Source organism: Zootoca vivipara, chromosome 8, assembly GCF_963506605.1.
Source record: "Zootoca vivipara chromosome 8, rZooViv1.1, whole genome shotgun sequence".
In the NCBI taxonomy this organism is placed as follows: Eukaryota; Metazoa; Chordata; class Lepidosauria; order Squamata; family Lacertidae; genus Zootoca; species Zootoca vivipara.
In genome coordinates, this window is record NC_083283.1 from 19,238,521 (window position 1) to 19,254,222 (window position 15,702).

Below are 15,702 nucleotides of genomic sequence, written 5' to 3' on the forward strand. Positions count from 1 at the left end.
GACTCTGAAGGGTTTCAGACAGGCGCCTTTACCAGCCTGACCTGAAGACGTTAAGGATTGAATCTGGGATCTTTTGTATGCAAAACATGTTGCTCAACTATACCATACCACTATAGCATTTCAGAACTCATGCTGCCTCTGACGTCAGGAAGCTGTTGATGGTAGAGACAGTGGGTCCCACCTCTCCTGGGTGGCATCATGAGCTGTGCCTCTGCAGTTTTGCAGCAGCTCCTTGCTATTACTTGCAGGCAGAGGAGGCAGTAGTATGCAGAGGTATGGTATTGGCTGGGCACTATGTTGAATGATTTTTCCTAGTTGGTATGGTGGCTCAAGGATAGTCATGCAGGACCTGTACAAGTTGAAACTCTGTTGTAGCCTACTAACAATTGGAGTCCAGAATACATAGAATTGGCTTTCTGCGTTTCCAAAGCCAGGAAATTGTGCTCAGTGCTGTGGCAGTGGGGAAATCCAGCCAGATGCACGGCGTATAAATAAATAAGTTACACGAGAGTTTTCTGTCCCTTCCACCCCCTGTAGCCACTGCTACCTCTGAATTCGCAGGGGTGGAGACTATCCTGGGAAATGTGGGCATTTTGCTTGGGGGGGGGGGGAGGAATGTCCCTCCTGTAAACTTAACTTTACTTAGGATCCAAGAACTAAAGTACTGTAAATGTAAACTGTTCAGTAAAATACCTTTCTATTTTTTCAGTCCGTCAGCTCTCCTCTCCAGTCTCTTCAGCAGAGAACATGGCTCATTCACTGGTCTCTCTTCGTTTTCTTCAACCATCCTAAAGGCAGAGATAACATAATTGATCTTTTTCTCTATCAGCCCCAGTGAGTTGATATATACCTACAAAAAAGGGGGGATGTGTAAGAATGTAGTAATCCAGTTTTCTGCCCTGATGATGTTAAACATTTCTACATTCTTTAGAAGGTTGTTCTATGCCTTTGAAGTAAATGTACTGTTGTATCCTTTCCACGGTTTTGAGGGTACAATATAGCTCCATATTCTCTTACACTTTTTAAAACTGGTATGTCTGCATAAACATGCATAGAATCCGGCTAGATGCATGTGAAGCCCAGACATTTAGGAAACAGAAGTAAACTCTTAATCTAAGGAGTTGAATAGAAATTTGATTACATTTATAATCAAACTCTTATAACTCTTGGCAAAAATGAAAGGTACTAAGTGCTTCATGTTACATTACCGTAGAAACTTAGCTATGTGATTAGCAATTTGATACTTGATGTGCCAAGTTTAAAGGTTTCTGCAGTACTATGATGCATCAAATACTGAAGGGCTGAATATTAAAGGTACAATCCTTTTAGTGGCAACTACCATAAACTTGGAAGAGGCATTATTTCATAGGTAACTTCATCTTGGCATGCTGTCTCTGATATTATATTACGGTACATTTAAAGTTGCCACAAAGAATTTTAAGAGTACAGTCTATTTTAGGGTAGGTGGGTGGTGATGTCAGTGTTGCATGAGGTAATGCACTGATTCATTGCCATCTTCTAGTGTTTTTCAAGGACGTATGATTCATCTGTTGTAGCCCTTATATGCATTATAGACAAACAGTATGTGTGAATTAATCTCAAGACTGATCTGTCTCGGACAACCTCTACTCCAAATAATTTTATTGCACTCTTATTATGATGGCAACTGTTTCCACTTAAGTTTGCACCCATTTTCCATCTGCAGTCAATCCTGATTTGTTTCGGAATACTGTTTTTGCCTAGTGCCTTTCAATTCTTATTTCATGCAACGCCATATTACAATTTAGGAGGTTAAATTTGTGTGGAATTTAGTGTATATTTTGTCTATCATTTACCATCTCACAATTTGGTTTTAGATGATGATTTTGATTTGCATTCTGCCCTTTCTTACAGTGCAGCCTAGGGTGTAGGAATGGCAACAGAAACAAAACATGAAAAAACAACAAGTAAAAGTAGCTAAAAACATTCCTAAAGCATTTAGCATACAGTACAATCTCTTTGAAATTGATAACATTTTGTGAGAGTAACCAATTTTAAGTAACATAATAACATAATATTCCCGTTAAGGAAATGTCCTGAATGCAACAAACTGAAAAGCAGCCAAATATTACCACCAACTCTGCTGTCTAGCTTAAACTTAAAATATTTATGATATGTGCTTGAAATTGTATATTCCTGCTCAATAGTCTTATTTGTTGGTAGAGAGTTCAAAGACATTATTTTCTGATGGTTAGATTGGTAAACTTGCCTCAGGGTTCAAATGTTACAATGATTTGGTCTGTGATCAGTTGATTCCAACTGATGGGAGACAATATTGAACTTAGTTTTACTCAGGGCAGGACATTGAAATTAATGAACATTACTAAGTTGGTCCATTAATTTGGCTGGGTCTACTGGGAGTAATTGAATGCCACCCCTTAATGTAAAAATGGGCCTTTCTCGGTGAGGATAAAAATATAAACAAAAGGATCACATTTATGGGCAAATGCCAGAGCACAGGAGCTTGTAAGAGACACTGGCAACTTCCTACTTATTTTTCCTCTTTTTTTTGTGGGATGAAGAAAACAAAAGCTGTTTGGGGAAGTTTTAATGTTTGATGTTTTATTGTGTTTTTAATATTCTGTTGGCTCAGAGTTGACCCATAAGCTGCCCAGGGTGGCTGGGGAGACCCGGTCAGGTGGGCGGGGTATAAGTAGTAAATTACTACTACTACAAAAGTTGCTGGAGCTCCAGTAGGCAAGGCTTTTTCCTCTTCTGACTTGAGTTTTCTTATATTCTCGTTTCCTTCAAAAAAATTCCTTCTCACTCTACAAAACATTCTGCTTGTGCAGGTATCTTAATGCAATTCAGACGATGTGCCCACATATTCTTCGATATCTGACTACAGCAGTAATAACAAACAAAGATGTTCGGAAACGTAGGCAAGTGTTGAAAGACTTAGTCAAGGTTATTCAGCAGGTAAGGCATACTTTGTTCATACTGCTAATTATAAAAAGCCTACTTTCTAAGTATGACTGTATTTGAACAGAGGCTGTGGGCCCTACCCGACTGTTGCTATTATGGGATGGGATCAGTCACATGCCAACAAATTCATGTTGTGCAATTATCACTGATTAGGAGGTCTGGCACAACAAAACTGCTTCCTTAAAAGATCTGACTTTTTATGATACAAGAAGTAATGGGAAAATCCACTGGAAAGTATGGGATAGCACTTGATTTGACGCAATAGGATCTAATCTCTGCAAACAAATCAGGATGAATGCTCAATAAACAAGCCACCTGGAAGTATCTGATACCAAGTTGAAACTTTGTTTTTAGTAGCAACATCAAAAGCTTGTAAAGAGCTTATTATTATAATTTGGGATGTGTTCTGTGGTGCCCATTGGTGCCAAGTTGGGGACTCCAGCAATGAGGGATTTTTGATACAAATGTTTGGGAGTAGAATTTGGAGTTAATCACACAACTATTCTTCACTATGCAGGAATCCTATACCTATAAGGACCCAATAACAGAGTTTGTAGAGTGCTTGTATGTGAACTTCGACTTTGATGGAGCTCAGAAAAAGCTGAGAGAATGTGAATCGGTAAGGGTTTTGTTAAAGATTACTCTTGTTAACAACAAAGAGCCTGTATGTTGGCCACAGATTCATTATATTGCCCCAAAACAAAAACCTCCATGTATTCACAATCTCTTGTTTAAAGTATCAATTAATGTTTGAGAGATCTGGGAATATTGGGGAAATGTGCCCCTACCAGTAACACAGTAGTTTAAGATTGCTCAGATCTGGGGCTACATGATTAGCATCCTGCTCATCTAATCTTCAACCACAGCATCCCAACACTAGATTGTCTGGGGCTAGGTGAGCTGAAAACTTCCTCAGTCTCATCAGTACAATGTTTTGAAGGGTATTTTTACTTCTTTCTCCCAGTGGTCTGTGCAAGAATTCAAGGGGTTAATTGAGGTAAGGGTATGTATGTTTCATACTGTGAATCCCCAGTCCTAATTTTACCTTTCCTTTCAGGATATTTTTAAGGGCTTGGTGTTTGTAACTGAGGGATTGTCAGAGCTTTGCGATTTTTCTCACCCTTGTAATTCCTGTATGGCTTCTTGCAGGTTCTTGTGAATGATTTCTTCTTGGTGGCATGTCTGGAAGACTTCATTGAGAATGCTCGTCTCTTTATATTTGAGACTTTCTGCCGCATCCACCAGTGCATCAGCATAAAGTAAGAAAACTAGAAGCTCAGTAGGAAAACTCTTAGTTTGGTAACAAGTTGTACTTAAAGGATAATGTTGTGGAGTTGCTTCAATAGTGGTTGAATTATAAGCTAAAAAGAACTAACATTATGGCGACATTCGGCCATCGTACTAAACCAGGGGTGATGGTACCCTGCAACTAGCTTTCATCCAGGGGTCTGGGTTCTTCCCTCTAGCCCATAGGGAGCAGCTGAAGGGGTAAAGGGCCTTGAAGTTGTGCAGTTGCAGGTCCTTGATTTATTTGAATAATTTGTATACTAATTCATATTTCAAAGAAATCTCAGCGGTTTGTATCCTAGAAATGCCACTAAGATACAACAATAACATTTTAGATAAGAAGAGTTACATAACACCTTAAACATTGATGTAATCTAAAGCAACATATGGGGACCATAAGAACTACTGTCAGGTCCAAAATTCAGCAAAGAAACCATCAAATCTACAAGCATGCATTTATAGGTAGCAACAGGAGTAGTACTCTCACTTCTGCTGCTGTTCTCCGCTCAAGGTGAGCAAAATTACACACTCACCACTGCAAAAGATTATTGCTTTCACCAGGGAGCACCTGCAATCATTCTTCCTTATCAACAAAGGGAGAAGCTGGTGTCCTCTTTCTCTGTGTACCCCAAAAGAGTGATCTGCAGCAGCACAGGTTGTTGTTGTTAATACCCTGCCCATCTGGCTGGGTTTCCTCAGCCACTCTGGGCGGTTTCCAACAAAGATTAAAAATACATTAAAACACCAGTCATTAAAAACTTCCCTAAACAGGGCTGCCTTCAGATGTCTTCTATTTATTTGAGAATCTACATATATATCCCAAGGCAATCTGGAGACAAGATCTACAGACTGCTAAAATAATTGTAAAAATAGTTCAGAAACAACTGATTATACCTTTAAAAATAACACAGAAAGTTTGACATCACCATGGGCTACCTACAGGAGCAGTGAGCTAAAATTATTTTAGATGTTTTGAGTCTGAAAAATTAATGGAAAGAAAATCTTGTTCCGTGCCGTTATGATCCCAAAGGGGGTATCATTCTGACAAAACTTTTGAAAGTACTATCTGCTCATCTTAACTTGCTTGTGTGTGCTTGTTTATGTCAATAGGCACATATAAGTGATCCTGACCAGGAAGGGAAAGGAAAGATTCCCATGTCTCGTTAAGTGTGGTGCCTTCTAAATATTTCAGACCTTTATTGCAGATGTCATAAACCACACATCCTGAAAGTTTTCTCTTTCATCTTCACCCTTATAGTCAGCCAGTGTGTGAGAGGCTGAGCATGTGAATTTCAGATCTTCTCTCAAGATTGCCACATCATGCTGACCTGTTAGGATCAAACTTAAAAGTGCAGTTCCTCTGCACTAAGTCCCTGGCTTCAGACAAGAGCAGTGATTGAAGCTATTAAGTGTATATAGTCATGACTGTTAGGGGAAGAAATATGAATGAATCAATGCAGTTCAGGGAGGAAGTGCCTTTGACTGAGTCTTCTTGCTTGATTAGTCATTGTAACCCAGGGGTCCCCAAACTTTTTCAGCCGGGGGCCGGTCCACCGCCCTCAGACCCTTCGCTGGGCCGGACTATATTTTTTGGGGGTGGGGGGGAGCCGAAATCCTATGCACATTGAACATATTGCATTTGGTGCACAAAAAACAGGAAAACAATACAATATTTAAATTTAAAATAATGATTTTAATCAACACAAAATAATATTTTAAATAAAACAACACCATACAATATTTAAATTAAAGAATGATTGTAATCAACAAAAACTTCAATGGGAAGAATGGGAAGAATGGGCCTGCTTTTGGCTGATGAGATGGTCTATATCTGGTTCCATATTGGTCACTGCTAGTCTTAGCAAGTGATGTAAGTGTTCATCTGTCAGTCTTGATCTCGTGGGAGATTTCAGATGTTTCATCCTAGAGAAAGTTTGCTCGCAGACATATGTGCTGCCAAAGACCGTTGCAAATCTGAGTGCATGGTTTCTGATGTTTGGATATGTCTCTGAGGGGAGAGATGCGTAGAAATCTGCAAGGCTGCTTGTCTTGAATGCGTCTTTCAAAGCATCACAAGTTTGCAGTTCAATCAATTCCATTTGGTGAATGGGATCTGCAGTGTCAATGTCCACACAAAAAGGGTTTCGGAAAAGATGTATGTCCTTTTCATGGATGTGAAGCTCCTTAAATCTTGTTTGGAACTCCTTTTGCAGACTCTCCACTAAATCCACACATGCTTCTTTTGGGAATGGAACTGTTGGATTTCCCAATGACCGGTTTTGAGTTGTGGGGAGATGAAAAAAGTTTTTCTCCTTCACATGTCTAACAATTAAGTCTAATTTCCCTTGGAACGCTTTCACATGTGCAAACATTTCACCAATGAGCTTCCCCTTTCCTTGCAATTGAATATTGAAACTGTTCAGTAGCTCGGTTATGTCAGTCAGAAAGGCAAGCAGCCATTTCCATTCGTCATCTTGGAGCTCTGGCACTTCTCTGTCTTTCATCAGCATAAAATCATAAACTTGAGGAAGTAATTCGTAGAAACGTTTTAAAACTCTTCCTCGACTCAGCCAACGGACCTCTGTGTGGTATGGTAGATCTTCATGCTCAACATTTAACTCTGACAGAAATTCTTGAAACTGCCTGTGGTTAAGTGCATGAGCTCTAATGAAGTTCACACAGGACACCACAGTTTTCATGACTGCGTCCAACTTCAGCGATCTTTTGCAACACAGCACTTGTTGGTGGATAAGGCAGTGTATTGCTATTGGATGTGGCTGATTGTGTCTGTCCATCTCTTGGTTGATGTGTGCAACCACTCCTCTTGTACGCCCCACCATGCTAGGAGCACCATCTGTTGTGATACTGGCAAGTTTAGCCCAGTCCAACTTCAAATCATGGATAGTTTGCTGAACTTTTGCAAAGATATCCTCTCCAGTCGTTGTTCCCTTGATGCTTTGCAGTGCAGCAAGCTCTTCTGTGAATTCAAACTTTTCATTTGTTCCACGGATGAAAATTAGGAGTTGCGCAGAATCACGGATATCTGTGCTTTCGTCCAGTGCCAGCGAGAAGTAACGAAGCTTTTCTGAGGAATTTTGCAAAAGTTCATGCAAATTTCCCCCCATTTCTTCAATCCTACGAGTCACTGTGCTTCCAGAAAGACTCAATGTGGAAAACAATTCAGTCTTCTCCGGACACATCTCTTTGGAGGCTGTAAGAATACATTCTTTAACAAATTCTCCCTCTACAAAGGGTTTTCCATTGCGGGCTATAAGCCTGGAAATCTGAAAACTTGCTCGCAAAGACGAAATGTTCTCCTGCTTCCGCTTCACAAACACATTTTGTTGAGCTGTCAAGGCAGTTTTCAGTCTCGCTATTTCATCTTTTCTTAATTGTCCTGTCAAAGAAGAATATCTATCCTTGTGGTGAGTATTGTAGTGTCGTTGGATATTGAATTGCTTGAAGACAGACACTGTGTCGTGGCAAATAAGACAAACGCCTCTTTCTTTGTATTGGGTGAAAAAGTAGTCGTATGTCCACTGTTCGTTGAAAACTCTGCACTCGGAGTCCACTTTTCTTTTACGTGACATGATTTCCTATGGATGGAAAATTGGTGTCAGTAAAATACCAATAAACTTAGAAGAGCAAGAAAAATGATAATGGCAACAACTGATTATTTGCCATCGCCCTAACTATTTTATAACCATTCAGGGCTGTCTTAAGAGAAAGCAAAGCAGCGAATAAAATAAAATATATGTGTATTCTAGGCCCGTCTCTGAAAACTAACTATGCATTGCTAAACTAACACATTATTTCCACTCTGTACTGAGTTAATCCCTGTGCATGAAAATGTGCATAAAAATGTGCACTGGATATGGCCAAGGGCCATTCCACTGTGCTTGCTTACCTGGTGCCTTGGCGTTTCTCTCTGGGTGGGCAGCAGAGAGAGAGAGAGTCTCCTCTTTTTAAAAGGTGGAAGGACTGATGGGACGAAGAAGCTGGGGGTGAGGCCTGTGGGAAAGAGAGAAAACAGCTAAGCAGGAAAGAAAGGGGAACATTAGTCAATTCTGAAGATCTCAGATTTCAAGGCTGCAACTTTAAGTTCATTTCTCAATAAGAAATTTCTTCTCAATTCAGGGGGACATACTTATGAAAAAATATACATTTGGCAAAGCAGAAAGTGGTTTGTACAAGAGAGAACAGCTCTACAGGGCTTGGCCCTTCTAGAACCAAACAAGTGACTTTTAACATGAAGAAAGCGAGAAAATACACAAAGCATCTTTTGGCAGATGCGCCTACCCGTACCCAAAAGCTTCGCACTGCCGGAATCTCAGAAGAAGGAACTCCTGTTCCAAACCTGGGCTGGAACTCCCAAAGGAAGCCTGGAAACAAGCAATGGGAGAAAACTGGTTAGAGATGAGGTGGCATGGGGTAATTAATAACAGTTGTCTGCTGTGTCTGTGCTTGATGGGTGTTAACAATGCTAAGGCTTGCTTCATGCATGTATCCATTCATGTTGGTGCTGGCCACAACTCAGGCATGTGGAGGAGCTCCCCACGGAAAAACCACAGATGTGGCTTGAGTATATGTAAGCCAAGTCTAATGCAACACCCTCCCCCTGCCACACTTGAAAGGAAAGGGAAATGGTGTGCTCAAAGAGGGCTGGTGAGGAGGACATCAGGGGAAGGGTCGTGGGTCGGTGGTGGTTAGAGAACATACATTGCATTTCCATGCAGAACTGGGAGAGGCCTCCCCCTGAAACCCTGAAGAGCTGGGCTGACAAAACTGGGCTAGATAAATAGTCTGATTCAGCATAAAGAAGCTTCTGTGCAACTTGCAGGAAATTGAGAACCTTGTTCATAAAGTGGCAAGTCAAGAGTTGCAAAGAAGCATCTTTTCACTAACTCCCTTTGAGGGTATATATGTGGCAAAGCAACAAAGCTCTAACAAACTTAAGTAACGTGGTACCGGCTCTGAGCGAGGCATGTGCAAAGTGCCTTTTCCTCGCCAATGAGATGAACCCTCGAAAAGATCACTCGCCCCTCTGGTTCGGTTTGGCTCTGGAGAGCTTGCGCTCAGTTTGGGACAGCCAGGTGGGCAAGCCAGCGAGGCTTTGCTTGCCGGCGAGCTTGAGACTCACCCAGCGCCTTTAATTGTAGAATTTGGCCAGGTGGCGACGGAGGGGGCCATTAAGGGGACCGCGGCAATGGCGGCGGAGGAGGGAGCCACCAGGGCGGCTGCGGAGGGGGCCATTAAGGTGGCCGCGGCAATGGCGGCGGCGGAGGGGGCCACCAGGGCGGCGGCGGCAATGGCGACGGCGGCCAGGCGGCGGAGGGGGCCATTAAGGGAGCCGCGGCAATGGCGGCGGAGGAGGGAGCCACCAGGGCGGCTGCGGAGGGGGCCATTAAGGTGGCCGCGGCAATGGCGGCGGCGGAGGGGGCCACCAGGGCGGCGGCGGCAATGGCGACGGCGGCCAGGCGGCGGAGGGGGCCATTAAGGGAGCCACGGCAATGGCGGCGGAGGAGGGAGCCACCAGGGCGGCTGCGGAGGGGGCCATTAAGGTGGCCGCGGCAATGGCGGCGGCGGAGGGGGCCACCAGGGCGGCGGCGGCAATGGCGACGGCGGCCAGGCGGCGGAGGGGGCCATTAAGGGAGCCGCGGCAATGGCGGCGGAGGAGGGAGCCACCAGGGCGGCTGCGGAGGGGGCCATTAAGGTGGCCGCGGCAATGGCGGCGGAGGAGGGAGCCACCAGGGCGGCTGCGGAGGGGGCCATTAGGGCGGTGGCCAGGCGGCCCAGGCCAACTCCTCTTCAAGCGGCAGGTCGGGCCAGCCCAGCTCCGGCGGCGGGAGCGGCAGCGCGGCTAAGCAGAAACACAGAAACATACACACACACACACACACACACACACAAACCACGTACCTTTCAGCAGGGGCTGCTTGCGGCGGAGGGTGGAACGGCAGCAAAGAAAGGGGTTTCTCCGGCTGGCTCTGCTCTGGCAAGAAGCGGCTGCTGAAAATGGCGATCGGCCAGCTTTGCACAGCCCCTTTCCTCCTGTGCACGTGCAGCTGCTGCCCACCCATTGGCTGAAGCACTCCGACTTTTTGATTGGCTGCTGCTGGCCAACCACGATGAAGGAGAGGGGGGAAATGGCGACGAAGGAGGAAAATTGCTCTCGGCTTGGCTCTCGGCTTGAAAAAAAATTTTTTAAGTGCGGGATGGCCATGCTGATCCCCAGACCTTTCGCGGGCCGGATTGGAAGGCCAATTGGGCCGCATCCGGCCCGCGGGCCGTAGTCTGGGGACCCCTGTTGTAACCCAATGGATGGCACAATTTGTTTTCAACAACAGCACAGCACCTCAAACCAAAGGGACACAGATCAAACCCTTTCATGCAACCCCACACCTAAAAATAGTTTATTCAATATTTTAAAACTTTTCTGAATAACTATTGAGGGAGTGTGAGATACTTTTCTAAAATGAGATAAAATAATTAGACCTGATTAGCAGCTCAGTTTGGAACCTCAATATTAGAGACCAGGATAAAATTTCGCAAATAAATATGCCTAATCTGGTTTCAGAGTTACTGTTTCCATATGGTCTTTCATATTATTCTTCAGACAACAAATTTGAACACCTGAAGGGTCAAGTAGAAAGATGTGAGGGCAGCCCTGCCCTTTGAGGGATGCTGTGTGAGCTCACTGGCCAATACACAACCACCATTAGTTTGAAGCAAGATGTCTCGTGTCGGATTTTAACACTTTAAACAAATTACTGGGTAGTTGAAGCTCCACAGCTGAGAGAATAATCCTGCAAATTTAATAACTTAAAAGTATGTTGTCTTAACACAGGCAGCCAGAAGGCAAAGTAACTAAACTTCAGTAGAATGTAGACAGAGATTGCATTAGGGAATGATTAAAACAGAGGTTCCAGTGTAGCATGTTGGCCAGGTTTCAGGTTAAAAACAGTGAGCATTTCTGAAGTCCAGCAGCTGGGGGAATTTTCAAGTTTATAATTCTCAAGGAAATGAAGCACCAAAAAGGAGAGAGCCCAAAACTTACTAGAAAGCCACAGGAAATGCCATCTGCAGAGTGTCTGTTGACAAAGCGGCAGATCTGGGCTGGCTCTTGTAAAGAATAAGAAACTGAGAAAACATTGGACATAAAGTGACCTCCTTGATAGAGCGTTCATATTGTTACAAACCTATGTCTGATTCTCAGATATTGGGAACAAGTGTTCTCATGCGGCACATAGAAATGCCATCTGCCCAGTGCTTTATTACTAATTGAATAAAAATAAAACCCATCCCTGCAACGGTTTATTTTGTCAAAAAGCAGGCAGACATTTAGCAAATGAAAAGTAGTGTAGAGTCCTTTTATAGTGTGTGTTGCTGTCCTAATGATTAGCTACTTACCTAACCAAATCTAATTCATTCTAATTTCTGGCCCATTATAATTGGCCTTCTCCTTCATAAATTTAAACTATTGTGACTAGTGTAACGTTGGTTTTTAAATAGTATACATGAAATGATCTATGAATCTCACTCATTTCTAAAGGGTTGTGTTATTAGCTGCTCTCAACATGAATCAGATGGACAGTGAAGTGTTTCACACAATAACATCAGCTTATTTCTATGAATACCTCTCTGTTGTTTTGTTTTTCTTTTGTAGTGTAAATGGGCAGATGAGTCCACAGTGGATCAAACTTTATGAATTGTAAACAGTCGGCCAGTTCTCTCCCTGATGCTAAATTTAAAGGGTCTTTATATGTGTTAAAATGAATTATAACCAAGAATATTCTGTCGTGCAAAAAGGTGTTTTTGCTCTTCTATTTATCCCTCTCTTGTTGCTGTTAGCTGTTAGAATACCAGTGTTTAAAACAGTCTAAAAACACTGCAAAATTTCAAAGATGCTGGAATCATCAGGCATATTGTTTACAGTTATTTAACATGTTCTCTAATATTTCAAACTTTATTAAGTGTGTTTTTTCTTCTTCTTCAGTATGTTGGCAGATAAGTTAAATATGACCCCTGAAGAAGCTGAGCGATGGATTGTGAATTTAATTCGGAATGCAAGGCTTGATGCCAAGATAGATTCAAAATTGGTAGGTTTCCCATTGCATTGCACGGCATAATCTGATTTATTAAGGGGAACTCTTAAAACTCATTACTAGCTGCAAGATCTCATGGCTTCAATATCCTGCCTAATTCTGTATTTTTGTTGGCTTTCCCCTCCTCTGCTGCTGCTGCTGCATTGAGTAACATTTAGCCCAGGGATGGGGAACCTGTTGCAACTCCCTTCAGTACTTGCCAGCATGGCAAATGGTCAAGGTTGATGACAGTGGTAGTCCCATTATTTGGAAAGCCATGGGTTTCATATTTTTGAAAATTTGGTCACTAATTTGTGACATTTTGGTTGGTCCTAATGCAGTTGTTGCCCAACTGGATTTTACTGAAGGGCTTCTTGCCGACTCCTGCTTTCTTCTCCCCTCCCCCATGGCCCTGCGGCCCATACAAAAATGGCCTTTAGCACTTTTTAAATGAGGAACAAGAGTACACCACTCCAAGATGCATTGAGTGGATGGCTTTAGATGAATATTTTAGATGTATACCTGGGGCATGCAACAAAATGCTGCTCAGGGTGCCAGACTCTGCATTTCATGAACTCTGACCATGCTCAGTTCTTAATGGGCTGCTTTGTGTTCTCTCCCGCCCTGCCCCACCACCTTTGCAGGGCTTTTCCTGAGTTTTTTGGACTTCTGCCAAACTATAAGTTCACCCAAGCCTGCTGCTACTTCTGCCTTATGCATGGATGTTGCCATTTTAGATACAATCTCAGATTGATGGATTTGATTATTTTGGCCATATTTGATTTGCCTCTATTATTATTTTGTTTTGTGTAGATGCATTATGTTCCAGCTTATTAACCTGCTCTGAATTTGCTTATAATGTAGTGGGGCAAGGTTTTGAAGCTGGGGGAGGGCATAGAAGATCAAGGATATGATAAGTACTTTATAATGACTTTCAGCATGTTCCTAGTCTGTCTCCTCCCCCCCCCAACCCCCCCCCCAAACTCTCATATATTAGTACTCCCTGCATGTAAGCAGAGATTTGGTGCTAGACCTCTCTCCAGGAGAAAGTTCTGGTATTAGTGTGTCCCCCCCCCCCCCCCGTGTTCACCAGTTTTCAGCTCTTGTCCCAAATTAATTGGTACGTTTAGGGATGGGTTGAGATGCAGATCAGAAATTTGTTGAAGGATAAATACAGTACTAGAAAACTTACATATGCCCTGCGCACACTTACCAAGTATAGAATGGGGTCAGATGGATTTTGTAACATTCGTTAAATATCAGAGTATTAGAAAGTTAACGGCAACCCTGTTCATCAATGACGTAAATATGAAGGGAATAAAATCTCCATCAATGTGTATGCCCATAAGTTTCCTTCCATAAGGAAGACAAATAATATCCTGTAAATTTTGTATCCCGTACAAAACCTGTTTTCAGTATTTGAGGCAATATTTGTATATATATTTTTTGTAGGGTCATGTTGTTATGGGGAACAATGCAGTATCACCCTATCAGCAAGTGATTGAAAAGACCAAAAGCTTGTCTTTCCGGAGTCAGATGTTAGCTATGAACATTGAGAAAAAGCTGAACATAGGCGGTAGGGCTGAGGTAAGTCCATGTTGTCCTGCCAGTATATTATTAATTTAAGTAGAAATCTACAAAATGGAAATTCATAAAGGATTACAGTGAGATTGTCAGGGGGACTCTCTACAGGGAGCCTCCCTCCATCATCCTGACCAGCACTTCCCCTAGCGACAGCGATAGCAGTGGGTCAAGGGGGAGTGGAATGGAGGAGAGAAGGCTCAGCGAGGCTTCAGAGCCCTGGCAACGCTCTGGGGAAACAGACGGTGGAGGAAGGGCTCAGCGAGGCATCGGAGCCCAGGCACTGCCCCAGCCAGCAAGGGGAAGAAGGGGCACCATTCCTTCTGGCGCCTGAATTGAGGCGCGCGCCCAAACGCAGGGCTAGGGGGCGGCGTTTCGGGGTGCCCAGGTTATTATGCTGGCCCCAAAGCAGACGGGCGCCATTGCCGGGTTCTGAGAGTGACTAGGAGGTCATGTTTTCTGCTATCTGCACTGTAAATAGTATGCACAATAAAACCTTTAAAGACACAACGGACTGTAGCGTCTTTACTTGGGAGTAGCTGCAACAACTCCCTGACAGAGATGGTTAAGTATAACTTTACAGCCTTGCTTGTCTCTAGGGTTGGAATATGAAATAGGTTTATTTTATTTATTTATTAAAAGATTACCACTTTTCATTTATGGAAAGAAATACCCAAAATGATTCAGAGTAAAAAAAATAAAAATGTAACAAATATAGTAGAAGCAATAATCAGTACAAATCACAGAAAGCAGCATTAATAATATTAAGGGTCATGGAAAGCCTGCATGAAGAGGGGTGTCTTCAATTGGCAACAATGCAGCCGTTGCTCCCTTGGTCTCTGGGAGAGCATTCCACATGGTGGACACCACAACAAAGGAGAATATACACTGCCAAAGTTATCCACAGCAACGTGTGTTACTCTGACTAAAGCAGATTTAGAAATATTTTCCAAATAATTAGTTTTTATTGGTTTTGAATGCCAAATACTTTGTGTCCTGACTTTCAAATTTGCTTCTTCTTTTTAAAGGCACCTAATTGGGCTACTCAAGAAACTGGCTTCTACTGAAACACTTCTCGGGAAGAAAGACAACTTGATAAGAACTTTAATTATGTACTGTTTTGAAGAGGTGGTAATTATGTGGACTTTGCAGCACACATGTTGATTTGAATAAAATTGGCTAATTTTAATTGACTGGTCGTCTATCTTTATAATTGGATTTGTAAAAGGTTTTTGTTCAAGGCAGCAAAGCTAGCCATTCATGAGAAGCTGTAGAAATCTAATTTAAAGTTTAAAGGAATCGCTTAAACTTCCAAGTACAATTGCTAAAAAAAACACCTACGATCTAAGCTCCCATTCGATATTATTTTAACAATGAATCAAATTTGCTGTGTACAAGCACTAGATTTATATATACTTGATAGTGGGTCTGGGTCTTATTCTTTCCAAGAATAAATAGAAATGGTACCCTTGATTTAAGACATCCCTTCAACAGAGATGTCTGCTGTTCCCTTGTAGCCTGTCTTATAGAAACCAGTGGCCAACATCTAATGTGTTGCAGTTGTCACAAGAGTTTCACAGCAACAAGTAGAAAATGTATTATCATGAAACATTTGTTGCCATTAGAGGTGAATCTACATGTAGATTACTGTGTGGTAAAACATCAAACCTGTGGTTACGTAAAATACACTCAACAAACACACAAGACGTAACCGGCTGTGCTCTTACAGAAATAAAATATATTATTCACTAAAGGTAAAGGTAAAGGGGCCCCTGACCATTAGGTC

The 15,702-nt window shown here is 42.6% G+C and overlaps 1 protein-coding gene across 1 annotated transcript in view; it reads left to right on the forward strand.

Moving 5' to 3' along the window:
• The window catches only part of EIF3E (eukaryotic translation initiation factor 3 subunit E), a 31,917-nt gene extending 16,812 nt beyond the window's left edge, over positions 1 to 15,105 (forward strand). The window contains exons 7-13 of the mRNA XM_035125417.2: positions 710 to 834; positions 2,832 to 2,958; positions 3,482 to 3,583; positions 4,114 to 4,223; positions 12,248 to 12,350; positions 13,788 to 13,922; positions 14,945 to 15,105. Coding sequence (XP_034981308.1) covers positions 710 to 834; positions 2,832 to 2,958; positions 3,482 to 3,583; positions 4,114 to 4,223; positions 12,248 to 12,350; positions 13,788 to 13,922; positions 14,945 to 14,983 — 741 coding nt within the window. The 3' untranslated portion in view covers positions 14,984 to 15,105. The remainder of the gene's footprint in view (positions 1 to 709; positions 835 to 2,831; positions 2,959 to 3,481; positions 3,584 to 4,113; positions 4,224 to 12,247; positions 12,351 to 13,787; positions 13,923 to 14,944) is intronic.
• The last annotated feature ends 597 nt before the right edge of the window (positions 15,106 to 15,702 follow it).